General features: G+C 50.4%; 1 protein-coding gene across 1 annotated transcript in view; it reads right to left on the bottom strand.

Moving 5' to 3' along the window:
* The window catches only part of LOC147110139 (B-cell receptor CD22-like), a gene marked incomplete at its 5' end in the record, with an annotated part of 58,856 nt that overhangs the window by 24,620 nt on the left and 16,765 nt on the right, over positions 1-17,471 (bottom strand). Inside the window, 2 exon segments of the mRNA XM_086002471.1 lie at positions 3,439-3,705; positions 7,832-8,119. Of these exon segments, the coding sequence (XP_085858597.1) occupies positions 3,439-3,705; positions 7,832-8,119 (555 nt within the window).

The following is a 17,471-nucleotide window of genomic DNA, read 5'->3' as shown; positions in this document are numbered from 1 at the left end:
GGTTGGGTAGAGTGTATATCACACTGTACAGGTTGGGTAGATAGCATATCACACTTTACATGTTGGGTAGAGGGTATATCACACTGTACAGGTTGGGTAGAGGGTATATCACACTGCATAGGTTGGGTAGATAGCATATCACACTTTACAGGTTGGGTAGAGGGTATATCACACTGTACAGGTTGGGTAGAGGGTATATCACACTCTACAGGTTGGGTAGACGTTAAGTCACACTCTCTAGGTTTGGTAGAGGGTATATTACACTGTACAGGTTGGGTAGAGTGTATATCACACTGTATAGGTTGGGTAGAGGGTGTATCACACTGTACAGTTTGGGTAGAGTGTGTAGCACACTCAAGGTTTGGTAGTGTGTATATCACACTGTATATGTTGGGCATAGCGCATATCACACTGTGCAGGTTGGGTAGAGTGTATATCACACTCTATAGGTTGGTAGAGGGTATTTCACAATGTACAGGTTGGGTAGAAGGTATAGCATACTGTACAGGTTGGGTAGAGGGTATATCACACTTTTCCCATTGGGTAGAGTGTATATCACACTGTATAGGTTGGGTAGAGGGTATATCACACAGTAAAGGTTGGGTAGAGGGTATACCACACTGTACAGGTACCACACTGTACAGGTTGGGTAGAGTGCATATCACACTCTATAGTTTGGGTAGAGTGTATATCTTACTGTATAGGTTGGGTAGGGGATATATATAACATATTATTGGTTGGGTAGAGGATATATCACACTGTATAGATTGGGAAGAGGATATATCACACTCTATACATTTGGTAGAGTGTATATCACACTGTGCAGGTTCAGTAGAGGGTATATCACATTCTATAGGTTGGGTAGAGTGTATATTACACTGTACACATTGGGTAGATATTATATCTCACTGTACAGGTTTGGTAGAGGTTATGACACTCTGTACCCATTGGGTAGAGAGTATATCCCACTGTACAGGTTGGGTAGAGGGTATATCACACTGTACAGGTTGGGTAGAGGGTATATCACACTGTACAGGTTGGGTAGAATGTATATCACACTGAACATGTTGAGTGAGGCGCATATCACACTCTATAGGTTGGATAGAGGGTATATCACACTGTACAGGTTGGGTAGAGTGTATATCACACTGCATAGTTTGGGTAGATGATATATCACACTGTACAGGTTGGGTAGAGGGTATATCACACTTTACAGGTTGGGTAGAGGGCATATCACACTCTACAGGTTGGGTAGAGGTTATGTCTCACTCTCCAAGTTGGGTAGAGGGTATATCACACTGTACAGGTTGGGTAGAGGGTATATCACACTGTATAGGTTGGGTAGAGGGTGTTTCACACTGTACAGGTTCGGTAGAGATTATGTCACACACTAAAGGTTTGGTAGCATGTATATCACACTGTTTAGGTTGGGTAGGGAGTATATCACACTGTGCAGGTTGTGTAGAGTGTATATCACGATGTACAGGTTTGGTAGAGGGCATATGAAACTGTACAGGTTGGGTAGAGGGTATATCACACTGTACCCATTGGGTAGAGTGTATATCACATTGTATAGGTTGGGTGGAGGGTATATCACACTGTATAGGTTGGGAAGAGGGTATATCACACTGTATAGTTTTGGGCAGAGTGTATATCACACTCTAGGTTGGGTAGAGGGTATATCTCACTGTACAGGTTGGGTAGAGGCATATCACACTGTACCGGTTGGGTAGAGGATATATCACACTCTATAGGTTGGGTAGAGGGTATATCTCACTGTACAGGTTGGTTAGAGGGTATATCACACTGTACAGGTTGGGTAGAGTGTATATCACACTGTATAGGTTGGGTAGATGGTATATCACACTGTACAGGTTGGGTAGAGGGCATATCACACTCTACAGGTTGGGTAGAGGGTATATCACACTGTACAGGTTGGGTAGAGGGTATATCACACTGTATAGGTTGGGTAGATGGTGTATCACACTGTACAGGTTCGGTAGAGATTATATCACACACTAAAGATTTGGTAGCATGTATATCACACTGTATAGGTTGGGTAGGGAATATATCACAGTGTGCAGGTTGGGTAGAGTGTATTTCACACTGTGCAGGTTGGGTAGAGTGTATATCACACTGTATAGTTGGGTAGAGTGTATATCACTCTGTACAGGTGGGGTGGAGGCTACATCACACGGTATAGGTGGGGTAGATGTTATATCACACTGTGTTGGTTGGATAGAGGGTATATCACACTGTATAGGCTGGGTAGAGGGTATATCACAGTCTATAGGTTGGGTAGAGAGTATATCACACTGTATAGGTTGGGTAGATGGTATATCACACTGTACAGGTTGGGTAGAGGGTATATCACAGTCTAAAGGTTGGGTAGGGAGTATATCACACTGTATAGGTTGGGTAGAGGGTATATCACACTGTACAGGTTGGGTAGAGTGTATATCACACTCTATAGGTTGGGCAGAGGGTATATCACACTGTACAGGTTGGGTAGAGGGTATATCACACTGTACCGGTTGGGTAGAGGGTATATCTCAGTCTATAGGTTGGGTGGAGGGTATATCACACTCTATAGGATGGGTAGAGTGTATATCACAATCTATATGTTGGGTAAAGTGTATATCACAGTGTACAGTTTGGGTAGAGGGTACATCACACGCTATAGGTTGGGTCGAGGGTATATCACACTGTACAGGTTGGGTAGAGGGTATAGCACACTGTAGAGGTTGGGTAGAGGGTATATCACACTGTACAGGTTGGGTAGAGGGTATATCACATTCTATAGGTTGGGTAGAGCATATATCACACTGTACAGGTTGGGTAGAGGGTATATCACACTCTATAGGTTGGGTAGAGGGTATATCACACTATACAGGTTGGGTAGAGGGTATATCACACTGGACAGGTTGGGTAGAGGGTATATCTCACTCTATAGGTTGGGTGGAGGGTATCTCACACTCTATAGGTTGGGTAGAGTGTATATCACAATCTATATGTTCGGTAGAGTGTATATCACACTGTACAGTTTGGGCAGAGTGTATATCACACCGTACAGGTTGGGTAGAGAGTATATCACACTCTAGGTTGGGTAGAGGGAATATCACAATCTATAGGTTGGGTAGAGGGTATATCACACTGCATAGGTTGGGTAGATGGTATATCACACTGTATAGGTTGGGTAGATGGTATATCACACTGTACAGGTTTGGATAGAGGGTATATCACACTGTACAGGTTGGGTAGAGGGTATATCACACTGTACAGGTTGGGTAGAGGGTATATCACACTGTACAATTTGGGTAGAGGGTATATCACACTCTATAGGTTGGGTAGAGGGTATATCACACTGTACAGGTTGGGTAGGGGGTATCTCACATTGTATATGTTTGGTAGACTATCTATAACAGTGTCAATACTTACATTGCACATTCATGGTTATGGGTTGGGACTCCTGTTCACCAATGCTATTCTCTGCCGTGCAGTAAATCTGACACGAAGCATCCTCCCTTGAAACAGGGAATCGATATTGAGAAGAAAGCACCAACAGGGGTATTGAAGTGTCTTTGCAGAATTTCTTCCAGGAGAAGGACTGAGCCGCCGGATTGGATTCGGATCGACAGTTTAATGTAAAATATTCACCAACTGTAGCAGAACCCCAAAATTCAATTCGCACGTTGGTGGGAGGAACTGCAATGAAATATTTTCTTCTGTTAATATTTTCTCAAACATCTTACAGGGAAAGGCCAGAATTACCTAACTTTTCAGCTTGACGAGCGGCTGGGTATAAGGCAAAGGAACTTGAGATATTATCCACCCAGCATCAAACACTCCCAGGGCCGATACAGCACGGGTTAGATACAGAGTAAAGCTCCCTCTACACTGTCCCATCAAACACTCCCAGGGCAGGTACAGCACGGGTTAGATACAGAGTAAAGCTCCCTCTACACTGTCCCATCAAACACTCCCAGGGCAGGTACAGCACAGGTTAGATACACAGTAAAGCTCCCTCTACACTGTCCCATCAAACACTCCCAGGGCCGATACAGCACGGGTTAGATACAGAGTAAAGCTCCATCTACACTGTCCCATCAAACACTCCCAGGGCCGATACAGCACGGGTTAGATACAGAGTAAAGCTCCATCTACACTGTCCCATCAAACACTCCCAGGGCAAGTACAGCACGGGGTTAGATACAGAGTAAAGCTCCCTCTACACTGTCCCATCAAACACTCCCAGAGCAGGTACAGCACGGGTTAGATACAGAGTAAAGCTCCCTCTACACTGTCCCATCAAACACTCCCAGGGCAGGTACAGCACGGGTTAGATACAGAGTAAAGCTCCCTCTACACTGTCCCATCAAACACTCCCAGGGCAGGTACAGCACGGGTTAGATACAGAGTAAAGCTCCCTCTACACTGTCCCATCAGACACTCCCAGAGCAGGTACAGCACGGGGTTAGATACAGAGTAAAGCTCCCTCTACACTGTCCCATCAAACACTCCCAGGACAGGTACAGCACGGGTTAGATACAGAGTAAAGCTCCCTCTACACTGTCCCATCAAACACTCCCAGGGCAGGTACAGCACGGGGTTAGATACAGAGTAAAGCTCCCTCTACACTGTCCCATCAAACACTCCCAGGGCAGGTACAGCACGGGGTTAGATACAGAGTAAAGCTCCCTCTACACTGTCCCATCAAACACTCCCAGGGCAGTTACAGCACGGGTTAGATACAGAGTAAAGCTCCCTCTACACTGTCCCATCAAACACTCCCAGGGCAGGTACAGCACAGGGTTAGATACAGAGTAAAGCTCCCTCTACACTGTCCCATCAAACACTCCCAGAGCAGGTACAGCACGGGTTAGGTACAGAGTAAAGCTCCCTCTATACTGTCCCATCAAACACTCCTCGGGCAGGTACAGCACGGGTTAGATACAGAGCAAAGCTCCCTCTACACTGTCCCATCAAACACTCCCACGGCAGGTATAGCATGGGGTTAGGTACAGAGTAAAGCTCCCTCTACACTGTCCCATCTAACACTCCCAGGGCAGGTATAGCACGGGTTAGATACAGAGTAAATCTCCCTCTACACTGTCCCATCAAACACTTCCAGCACAGGTATAGCACGGGTTAGATACAGAGTAAAGCTCCCTCTGCACTGCCACATCAAACATTCCTTGGGCAGGTACAGCACGGGTTAGAGACAGAGTAACGCTCCCTCTACACTGTCCCATCAAACACTCCCAGGGTAGGTGCAGCACGGGTTAGATACAGAGCAAAGCTCCCTCTGCACTGTCCCATCAAACACTCCTGCGGCAGGTATAGCACGGGGTTAGGTACAGAGCAAAGCTCCCTCTACACTGTCCCATCAAACACTCCTAGGGCAGGTACAGCACGGGTTGGATGCAGAGTAAATCTTCCTCTACACTGTCCCGTCAAACACTCCCAGGGCAGGTACAGCACCGGTTAGATACAGAGTAAAGCTTCCTCTACACTGTCCCATCAAACACTCCCAGTGCAGGTACAGCACGGGGTTAGATACAGAGTAAAGCTCCCTCTACACTGTCCCATGAAACACTCCCAGGGCAGGTACAGCACGGGTTAGATACAGAGTAAAGCTCCCTCTACACTATCCCATCAAACACTCCCAGGGCAGGTACAGCACAGGGTTAGATACAGAGTAAAGCTCCCTCCGCACTGTCCCATCAAACAATCCCAGGGCAGGTACAGCACGGGTTAGATACAGAGTAAAGCTCCCTATACACTGTCCCATCAAACACTCCCAGGGCAGGTACAGCACCGGGTTAGATACAGAGTAAAGCTCCATCTACACTGTCCCATCAAACACTCCCAGGGCAGGTACAGCACAGGGTTAGATACAGAGTAAAGCTCCCTCTACACTGTCCCATCAAACTCTCCCAGGGCAGGTACAGCACGGGTTAGATACAGAGTAAAGCTCCCTCTACACTGTCCCATCAAACACTCCCAGGGCAGGTATAGCACGGGTTAGATACAGAGTAAAGCTCCCTCTACACTGTCCCATCAAACACTCCCACGGCCGGTATAGCACGGGTTAGATACAGAGTAAAGCTCCCTCTACACTGTCCCATCAAACACTCCCACGGCCGGTATAGCACGGGTTTAGGTACAGAGTAAAGCTCCCTCTACACTGTCCCATCAAACACTCCTAGGGCAGGTACAGCACGGGTTAGATACAGAGTAAAGCTCCCTCGACACTGTCCCATCAAACACTCCCAGGGTAGGTGCAGCACGGGTGAGATACAGAGCACAGCTCCCTCTACAATGTCCCATCAAACACTCCCAGGGCAGGTACAGCTCGGATTAGATACAGAGTAAAGCTCCCTCTACACTGTCCCATCAAACACTCCCAGGGCAGGAGCAGCACGGGGTTAGATACAGAGTAAAGCTCCCTCTACACTGTCCCCATCAAACACTCCCGGGGCAGGTACAGCACGGGTTAGATACAGAGTAAAGCTCCCTCTACAATGTCCCATCAAACACTCCCAGCGCGGGATAGATACAGAGTAAAGCTCCCTCTACACTGTCCCATCAAACACTCCTCGGGCAGGTACAGCACGGGTTAGATACAGAGTAACGCTCCCTCTACACTGACCCCATCAAACACTCCCAGGGCAGGTACAGCACGGGTTAGATACAGAGTAAAGCCCCCTGTACACTGGCCCTTCAAACACTCCCATGCCAGGTACAGCATGGGGTTAGATACAGAGTAAAGCTGCCTCTACACTTTCCCATCAAACACTCCCAGGGCAGGTGCAGCATGTCTAAGATACAGAGTAAAGCTACCGCAGTACTGCCCCTCCGACAGTGTGACACTCCTTCAGTACCGCCCATCCGACAGTGCGGTGTTCCCTCAGTACTTCCCCTCCGACAGTGCGGCACTCCCTCAGTACTGCCCCTCCGATAGTGCAGCGCTCCCTCAGCAGTGCCCCCCCGACAGTGCGGCGCTCCCTCAGTACTGCCCCTCCGACAGTGCGGCACTCCCTCAGTACTGACCCTCCGACAGTGCGGCGCTCCCTCAGTACTGCCGCTCCGACAGTGCAGCACTCCCTCAGCACTGCCCCTCCGACAGTGCGGCACTCCCTGAGTACTGCCCCTCCGACAGTGTGGCTCTCCCTGAGTGCTGGCTCTCCGGCAGTGTGGCGCTCCCTCAGCACTGCCCCTCCGACAGTGCAGCCCTCCCTCAGTACTGCCCCTCCGACAGTGCAGCGCTCCCTCAGTACTGCCCCTCCGATAGTGCAGCGCTCCCTCAGCAGTGCCCCCCCGACAGTGCGGCGCTCCCTCAGTACTGCCCCTCCGACAGTGCGGCACTCCCTCAGTACTGACCCTCCGACAGTGCGGCGCTCCCTCAGTACTGCCGCTCCGACAGTGCAGCACTCCCTCAGCACTGCCCCTCCGACAGTGCGGCACTCCCTGAGTACTGCCCCTCCGACAGTGTGGCTCTCCCTGAGTGCTGGCTCTCCGGCAGTGCGGCGCTCCCTCAGCACTGCCCCTCCGACAGTGCGGCCCTCCCTCAGTACTGCCCCTCCGACAGTGCAGCGCTCCCTCAGTACTGCCCCTCTGACAGTGCGGCGCTCCCTCGGTACTGTCCCTCGGACATTGCGGCACTCCCTGTGCACTATCTCCAGGAAGCGTTGGCCTAGGATTACGGGACTTGCACCTTTGGGAGTGTTGGGACTGGAACCCAAGAACCTCTAGAAGTTGTTTAACAGATCAGAGAGATACAAATGAATGGTTACTCCAGATTCAGGATGGGATGCTGAGGACTACTCACACAGAACGTTGATTCTGATGCCCTCTGACCTCCTTGTTCCAACATCATTCGTGGCCTGACAGTAGTATTGACCTCTGTCTTGTTTATTGATATCAGTGAAGAGGAGTATCTGATCGGTAGTTCTACTCGCAGAGTAAGACATCTTGTACCAGGAGTAGGCTGTTACTGGTGGATCACTGCTGTCACTCACACAGGTTACATTCAGCTCGTCGTGTTCTTTAACTTCAGTTAGGGAGTTCATCTTTTGACCATTTAAGCTGTAAGAAAGCTGTAAGTCCCTGGGTCGATCTGAAAGAAAGTTTGGTCCATTTATTCTTGGGAAGAGAATTAATTATCTTCATGTATATTTTACACAGAATCTACAGCCCAGAAACAGGTCATTTGGCCCCAGCACTCTGTGCCGATGTTTATGCTCCACACCAGCCTCCTCTCACCCCTCTTCATCTCACCCCATCAACACCAGCCTCCTCCCACCCCTCTTCATCTCACACCATCAACACCAGCCTCCTCCCACCCCTCTTCATCTCACCCCATCAACACCAGCCTCCTCCCACCCCTCTTCATCACACCCCATCAACACCAGCCTCCTCCCACCCCTCTTCATCTCACCCCATCCACACCAACCTCATCCCTCCCCTCTTCATCTCACCCCATCAACACCTGCCTCCTCCCACCATCTTCATCTCACCCCATCAACACCAGACTACTCCAACCCCTCTTCATCTCTCCCCATCAACACCAGCCTCCTCCCACCCTCTTCATCTCACCCCATCAACACCAGCCTCCTCCCACCCCTCTTCATCTCACCCCATCAACACCAGCCTCCTCCTACCCTTCTTCATCTCACCCCATCAACACCAGCCTCCTCCTACCCCTCTTCATCTCGCCCCATCAACACCAGCCTCCTCCCACCCCTCTTCATCTCACCCCATCAACACCAACCTCCTCCCACCTCTCTTCATCTCACCCCGTCAACACCAGCCCCCTCCCACCCTTCTTCATCTCACCCCATCAACACCAGCCTCCTCCCACCCCTCCTCATCTCACCCCATCAACACCTGCCTCCTCCCACCCATCTTCATCTCACCCCATCACCATATCCTTCTACTCCTTTCTCCCTCGTGTGTTTATCCAGCTTCCCCTTAAATGTATCTCTGCTCTTCACCTCAACCACTCCCTGTGGTAGCGAGTTCCCCATTCTCACCACTCTCTGGGTAAAGAAGTTTCTCCTGAATTCCCTATTGGATTTATTAGTAACTATCTTATATTGATGGTCTTCCCCACAAGTGGAAGCATCTTCTCTACGTCTACCCTATCGAACCCCTTCATAATCTTAAAGCCCTCGATCAGGTCACCCCTCAGCCTTCTCCTTTCTAGAGAAAAGAGCTCCAGCTTATTCAGTCTTTCCTGATAGGTATAACCTCTCAGTTCTGGTATCATTATTCCACCTTTTCCAGTGCCTCCATATAAATTTTATAATATGGAGATTAGAACTGTGCACGTCACATCAAGTGTGGTCTAACCAAGGTATACGGAAACTGGAACTGTGCACAATGCTCCTAGTGTGGTTTAACCCAGGTATATGGAGACCAGAACTGTGCACAGTGCTCCAAGTGCGGTCTAACCAAGGTATATGGAGACCAGAACTGTGTACAGTGCTCCAAGTGTCGTCTAACCAAGGTATACGGAGACCAGAACTGTGTACAGTGCTCCAAGTGCGGTCTGACCAAGGTATATGGAGACCAGAACTGTGCACAGTGCACCAAGTGTGGTCTAACCAAGGTATATGGAGACCAGAACTGTGCACAGTGCTCCAAGTGTGGTCTAACCAAGGTATATGGAGACCAGAACTGTGCACAGTGCTGCAAGTGTGGTCTAATCAAGGTATATGGAGACCAGAACTGTGCACAGTGCTCCAAGTGTGGTCTAACCAAGGTATATATGAGACCAGAACTGTGCACAGTGCTCCAAGTGCGGTCTAACCAAGGTATACAGAGACCAGAACTGTGCACAGTGCTCCAAGTGCGGTCTAACCAAGGTATATGGAGACAAGAACTGTGCACAATGCTCCACGTGTGGTCTAACCAAGGTATATGGAGACCGGAACCATGCACAGTGCTCCAAGTGTCGTCTAACCAAGGCATATGGACACCAGAACTGAACACAGTGCTCCAAGTGCGGTCTAACCAAGGTATATGGAGACCAGAACTGTGCACAGTGCTCCAAGTGTGGTCTAACCAATGTATATGGAGACCAGAACTGTGCACAGTGCTCCCAGTGTGGTCTAACTAAGGTATATGGAGACCAGAACTGTGCACAGTGCTCCAAGTGTGGTCTAACCAAGGTATATGGAGACCAGAACTGTGCACAGTGCTCCAAGTGTGGTCTAACCAATGTATATGGAGACCAGAACTGTGCACATTGCTCCCAGTGTGGTCTAACTAAGGTATATGGAGACCAGAACTGTGCACAGTGCTCCAAGTGTGATCTAACCAAGGTATATGGAGACCAGAACTGTGCACAGTGCTCCAAGTGTGGTCTAACCAAGGTATATGGAGACCAGAACTGTGCACAGTGCTCCAAGTGTGGTCTAACCAATGTTAACATAAATTCTCTTTTTCTAAACCCGGTTTTACACAACACCTTCCAGAGCGGATCAAGAACCGCTTGCATTTCTCCAGCTCCTCTCACCATCTCAGGACGTCCCAAAGCGACTCACGGTGAATTAATGGTGGGAAATATGGAGATGGCAAAAACACTGAATGAATATTTTGTATCAGTCTTTACAGTAGAAGACACTAAGAATATCCCAACACTGGACAAACAGGGGGCTATAGCGGGGGAGGAGCTAAACACGATCAAAATCACTAAGGAAGTGGTACTCGGTAAAATAATGGGACTCGAGGTGGATAAATCACCTGGACCTGATGGCTTACATTCTAGGGTCTGGAGGGAAGTGACGGTAGGTATTGTGGATGCATTGGTAAGTTTTCCAAAACTCCCTGGACTCAGCAAAGGTTCCGGCAGACTGGAAAACTGCTAATGTAACACACTTATTTAAAAAGGGCAGTAGACAGAAGGCTGGAAACTATAGACCGGTTAGCCTAACATCTGTGGTAGGTAAAATATTGGAGTCCATTATTAAGGAGACAGTAACAGGACATTTGGATAATCATAATTTAATAGGACAAAGTCAGCATGGTTTTATGAAGGGGAAGTCATGTTTGACAAATTTGCTGGAGTTCTTTGAGGAAGTAACATATAGGGTGGATAAAGGGGAACCAGTGGACTTCCAAAAGGCATTTGACAAGGTGCCACACAAAAGATTATTGCTTAAGATAAAAAATCACGGGATTTGGGGTAATATTCTGGCATGGATAGAGGATTGGCTATCTAACAGAAGGCAGAGAGTTGGGATAAATGATTCATTCTCAGACTGGCAATCAGTAACTAGTGGTGTTCCGCAGGGGTCAGTGCTGGGTCCCCAACTCTTTACAATCTATATTAACGATTTGGAGGAGGGGACCGAGTGTAACATATTAAAGTTTGCAGATGATACTAAGATGGGAGGGAAAGTAGTGAGTGAGGAGGACATAAAAAACCTGCAAGGGGACATAGACAAGCTAAGTAAGTGGGCAGAGATTTGGCAGATGGAATACAATACTGCAAAGTGTGAGGTTCTGCACTTTGGCAGGAAAAATCGTAGAGCAAGTTATTATCTTAATGGCAAGAAACTGGAAAATACTGAAGTACAAAGGGAACTGGGGGTCCTGGTGCACGAAACTCAAAAGGTTAGTATGCAGGTGCAGCAAGTGATTAAGAAGGCCAATGCAATGTTGGCTTTCATTGCTAGGGGGATAGAATATAAAAATAGGGAGGTATTACTTCAGTTGTACAAGGTATTGGTGAGACCGCACCTGGAATACTGCATACAGTTTTGGTGTCCATACTTAAGAAAGGACATACTTGCTCTCGAGTCAGTACAAAGAAGGTTCACTCGGTTAATCCCGGGGATGAGGGGATGGACATATGAGGAGAGGTTGAGTAGATTGGGACTCTACTCATTGGAGTTCAGAAGAATGAGAGGCGATCTTATTGAAACATATAAGATTGTGAAGGGGTTGGATCGGGTGGATGCGGGGAGGATGTTCCCGATGATGGGTGAAACTAGAACTAGGGGGCATAGTCTTAGAATAAGGGGCTGCTCTTTCAAAACTGAGATGAGGAGGAACTACTTCATTCAGAGGGTGGTAGGTCCATGGAATATGCTGCCCCAAAAAGCTGTAGAAGCTACATCATTACATAAATTTAAAACAGAAATACACAGTTTCCTAGAAGTAAAGGGAATTAAGGGTTACGGGGAGCGGGCAGGAATTTGGACATGAGTCTAGGTTCGGATCGGTCATGGCCCTGTGGGTAGCGGAGCGGGCCCAGGGGCCGTGTAGCCTGATCCTGCTCCTATTTCGTGTGTCTAATTCTGTTAGATTCAGGAGATGGTTCTGTGATAGTAGATTGGCGGTTAGGATCAGATCAGCCATGATCTTATTGAATGGCGGAGCAGGCTCGAGGGGCCGATTGGCCTACTCCTGCTCCTATTTCTTATGCTCTTATGTAAGTCCTTTTTTTGAAGTGTGGTCACTGTTGTAATGTAGGAAACGCGGCAGCCAATTTGTGCACAGCAAGCTCCCACAAACAGCAATGTGAGAATGACCTCCTGCTCTTCTTTGAAATAGTTCCCGTGGGATGTTTTATGTCCAAATGAATGCACTTCTGACAGTGCGCCGCTCCCTCAGTACTATCCCTCCTACAGTGCAGCGCTCCCTTAGTACTGCCCCTCCGACAGTGCGCCGCTCCCTCAGTACTATCCCTCCTACAGTGCAGCGCTCCCTTAGTACTGCCCCTCCGACAGTGCGCCGCTCCATCAGTACTATCCCTCCTACAGTGCAGCGCTCCCTTAGTACTGCTCCTCCGACAGTGCGCCGCTCCCTCAGTACAGTCCCCCCGACAGTGCGGCGCTCCCTTAGTACTGCCCCTCCGACAGTGCGGCGCTCCCTCAGTACTGCCCCTCCGACAGTGCAGCGCTCCCTTAGTACTGCCCCTCCGACAGTGCGGCGCTCCCTCAGTACTGCCCCTCCGACAGTGCGGCACTCCCTCAGTACTGCCCCTCCGACAGTGCGGCGCTCCCTCAGTGCTGCCCCTCCGACAGTGCGGCGCTCCCTCAGTACTGCCCCTCTGACACTGCGGCGCTCCGTCAGCACTGCCCCTCCGACAGTGCGGCGCTCCCTCAGTACAGCCCCTCCGACAGTGCGGCGCTCCGTCAGTACTGCCCCTCCGACAGTGCGGCGCTCCCTCAGTACTGCCCCTCCGACAGTGTGGCGCTCCCTCTGTACTGCCCCTCCGACAGTGCGGCGCTCCCTCAGTACTGTCCCCCCGACAGTGCGGTGCTTCCTCAGTACTGCCCCTCCAGCAGTGTGGCGCTCCCTCAGTACTGCCCCTCTGACAGTGCAGCGCTCCCTCAGTACTATCCCTCCTACAGTGCAGCGCTCCCTCAGTACTGCTCCTCCGACAGTGCAGCGCTCCCTCAGTACTATCCCTCCTACAGTGCAGCGCTCCCTTAGTACTGCCCCTCCGACAGTGCGCCGCTCCCTCAGTACTGCCCCTCCGACAGTGCGGCGCTCCCTCAGTACTGCCCCTCCGACAGTGCGCCGCTCCCTCAGTACTGCCCCTCCGACAGTGAGGCACTCCCTCAGTACTGCCCCTCCGACAGTGCGGCGCTCCCTCAGTACTGCCCCTACGACAGTGCGGCGCTCCCTCAGTACTGCCCCTCCGACACTGCGGCGCTCCGTCAGTACTGCCCCTCCGACAGTGCGGCGCTCCCTCAGTACAGCCCCTCCGACAGTGCGGCGCTCCGTCAGTACTGCCCCTCCGACAGTGCGGCGCTCCCTCAGTACTGCCCCTCCGACAGTGCAGCGCTCCCTCAGTACTATCCCTCCTACAGTGCAGCGCTCCCTCAGTAGTGCCCCTCCGACAGTGCAGCGCTCCCTCAGTACTATCCCTCCTACAGTGCAGCGCTCCCTTAGTACTGCCCCTCCGACAGTGCGCCGCTCCCTCAGTACTGCCCCTCCGACAGTGCGGCGCTCCCTCAGTACTGCCCCTCCGACAGTGCGCCGCTCCCTCAGTACTATCCCTCCTACAGTACAGCGCTCCCTTAGTACTGCCCCTCCGACAGTGCGCCGCTCCCTCAGTACTATCCCTCCTACAGTGCAGTGCTCCCTCAGTACTGCCCCTCCGACAGTGCGCCGCTCCCTCAGTACTGTCCCTCCGACAGTGCAGCGCTCCCTCAGTGCTGCCCCTCCGACAGTGCAGCGCTCCCTCAGTACTGTCCCTCCAACAGTGCAGAGCTCCCTCAGTACTGCCCCTCCGACAGTGCGGCGCTCCCTCAGTACTGCCCCTCCGACAGTGCAGTGCTTCCTCAGTACTGTCCCCCCGACAGTGCGGCGCTCCCTCAGTACTGTCCCTCCGACAGTGCAGCACTCCCTCAGTACTGCCCCTCCGACAGTGCGGCGCTCCCTCAGTACTGTACCCCCGACAGTGCGGCGCTCCCTCAGTATTGCCCCTCCGACAGTGTGGTGCTCCCTCAGTACTGTCCCTCCGACAGTGCGGTGCTCCCTCAGTACTATCCCTCCGACAGTGCGGCGCTCCCTCAGTACTGTCCCTCCGACAGTGCAGCACTCCCTCAGTACTGCCCCTCCGACTGTGTGGCGCTCCCTCAGTATTGCCCCTCCGACAGAGCGGTGCTCCCTCAGTACTGTCCCTCCAACAGTGCGGTGCTCCCTCAGTACTATCTCTCCGACAGTGCAGCACCCCCTCAGTACTGCCCCTCCGACAGTGCGGCGCTCCCTCAGTACTGCCCCTCCGACAGTGCGGCGCTCCCTCAGTACTGCCCTCCGACAGTGCGGCGCTCCCTCAGTACTGGCGCCAGGAAGTGTGATCCTGAATATTGTGCTCCAGTCTCTGGAGTGGGGGCTCGAACCCACGACCTTGTGACTCAGATGCGAGGACGTGCTGCCCAATGGGCAATGTTGGATATTTAGGGGAACTTGCCTGTTTTTAAGGGAACTGATGATTTCTTCATACAGTATATTAATTCTTGGGATGTGGGCGTCGCTGGCAAGGCCAGCATTAATTGCCGATCCCTAGTTGCCCTTGAGAAGGTGGTGGTGAGCCGCATTCTTGAACCGCTGCAGTCCGTGTCGTGAAAGTACTCCCACAGTGCTGTTAGGGAGGGAGTTCCAGGATTTTGACCCAGCGACGATGAAGGAACGGCGATATATTTCCAAGTTAGGATGGTGTGTGACTTGGAAGTGGTGGCGTTCCCATGCGCCTGCTGCCCTTGTCCAAAGTACCATGGCAGACGGACAGCTGGTCTCGCCTTGCCGAGAATGCCGGTAACAGAGGATCACCACGTGTTGGCCATCCTTTCACTGTCACCTCGTAGACTCTGGACAGTGTCGGGTCGTTCCTGGTTTCTCTTTCAATACTTGCATTGGTGACTGGTAAACACTCGATGATGGTCGAATGAAATAACTCAACAGGGTCAACTTTCGTCGTTTCTTCTTCTTCAGGTAGTGGCAGGCGCGACAGCCCATCAGCATTGCCATGCTGCTTCGTACCTTTGAATTCTATTTGATATTGATGTGCCCCTAGGAAAAGGGACCATCTCTGGAGACGCTGTGCTGTCATCACTGAAACACCCTTCTTAGGGTTAAAAATGGATACCAACGGCTGATGGTCTGTCAGAAGTGTGAATTTTTGGCCCTGCAGGTAATGATTAAACTTCTTCACTCCCCATATAAAGCTGAGAGCCTCCCTATCGATCTGCGCATAGCTGCGCTCAGCGGAGGTCAATGATCTGGATGCAAACGCGACTGGCCTTTCCGTGCCATTTGGCAACTTGTGTGAGAGTACTGCCCCAATACCATATGGAGAAGCATCACAAGCCAACCGAATAGGCAGTGTCGGGTTGAAGTGAGCCAACACTTCCTCTGAGGTGATCAATTCTTTGCTTTTGCGAAATGCCTTCTTACAGTTTTCGCTCCATTCCCATGGTACCCCCTTCTGTAAAAGAGCGTTTAGCGGGTGCAGTACCGTGGATAGATTTGGTAGAAATTTATGGTAATAGTTAATCAATCCTAGAAATGACCTCAACTGAGAGACATTATCCGGAGTGGGAGCCTTTACAACTGCCTCTATCTTGTCAGGAGACTTATGAAGCCCCTCCCGGTCAATGACATGACCACAGTACGAGATCCGCTTCTGGAAGAACTCACATTTCTGCCGATTAACTCTAAGTCCATACTCTTTCAGTCTGTTGAGCACCAGTTCCAAGTTTGCGAGGTGTTCTTCATCACCATCACCTGTAATCAGAATATCGTCCAGGTAACATTGTGTGCCTGGAATTCCCTGTAATACCTGCTCCATGGCCCTCTGCCAAATTGCTGGAGCCGATGCCACTCCAAAAACCAGCCTATTGTACCGGTACAAACCTTGATGCGTGTTGATCGTGAGGTATTGGCGTGACTCTTCTTCAACCTCCATCTGCAAGTATGCCTGCGCCAGGTCTATCTTGGTGAAGTGTTTCCCGCCAGACAACGAAGCAAAAATATCCTCAATCCGCGGAAGCGGATACTGCACCGTGTGAAGCACCGGATTAACGGTGATTTTGGAATCTCCACAGATGTGAACCTTCCCTGGTTCTCCTGGCTTGTTGCTCGCAGGACGTTTCATAACGGGAACAATGGGCGTAGCCCACTCATTCCAATCTACCTTAGACAGTACACCTGAACGTTCTAGTGCTTCCAGTTCCGCTTCTACAGTAGGTCGTATTGCATAGGGTACCGGTCTGGCTTTAAAAAATTTTGGGTGTGCATGTTCATCAATCTTGATGTTTGCCGTAATTCCTCTCAGTGTTCCCAGTCCCTGCTGGAACACCTCTTTAGCATCATCCAATATTTTGGACAATCGTTTAGGTTTGACATCTGTTTCCCCGGAATCTACCGTTAGTGCCTTCAAGGAGTGCCAGTCCATATTCATTTTCCTAATCCACTCCCGTCCCAGTAGTGGTGGACCTCCTTCAGGTAGCACATATAAGTCCATTACTTGGCTTTCTTCGCCCTTGTGGACCACTTTTACCTCTATCTTTCCGATGGGGTACACTCTTTGCCCCGTGTATGTTTTCAATATAATCTCCGTATCCCGTAGGGGAATATGTTGGAATAACCTTTTGTAATCTTTCTTATTCATGACCGTCAATGCCGATCCAGTGTCCAATTCCATCTTTACTTGGACTCCTGCTATCTGAAGGGTGACCCAAATTGTCTGGAGATCTGCATCCTTACCAACGTTGTGTACTCTTAAGCTACCCAGTTCATTACTGCTAGCGTCTGAATCTGACTTCTGTTCGGTCGAACTGTTCTTTGTCATCTTGTGTACCTTTATGTATTTTCCTTGCGGTGACTTTTTGTTGCTGGTCTTCTTTCCTGACCGGCATACTTTAGCTATGTGGCCAAGCCTGCCACACGTTCTGCATTCTTGGTTTTTAAACCAACACTGGTTCTGATCGTGCGTTGTCTTTCCACAA

This window comes from Somniosus microcephalus, chromosome 12 (genome assembly GCF_052327205.1).
Source record: "Somniosus microcephalus isolate GS21.2 chromosome 12, FLI_Smic_1.0, whole genome shotgun sequence".
Classification (NCBI taxonomy): domain Eukaryota; kingdom Metazoa; phylum Chordata; class Chondrichthyes; order Squaliformes; family Somniosidae; genus Somniosus; species Somniosus microcephalus.
This window is presented reverse-complemented; position numbering and strand designations above follow the sequence as displayed.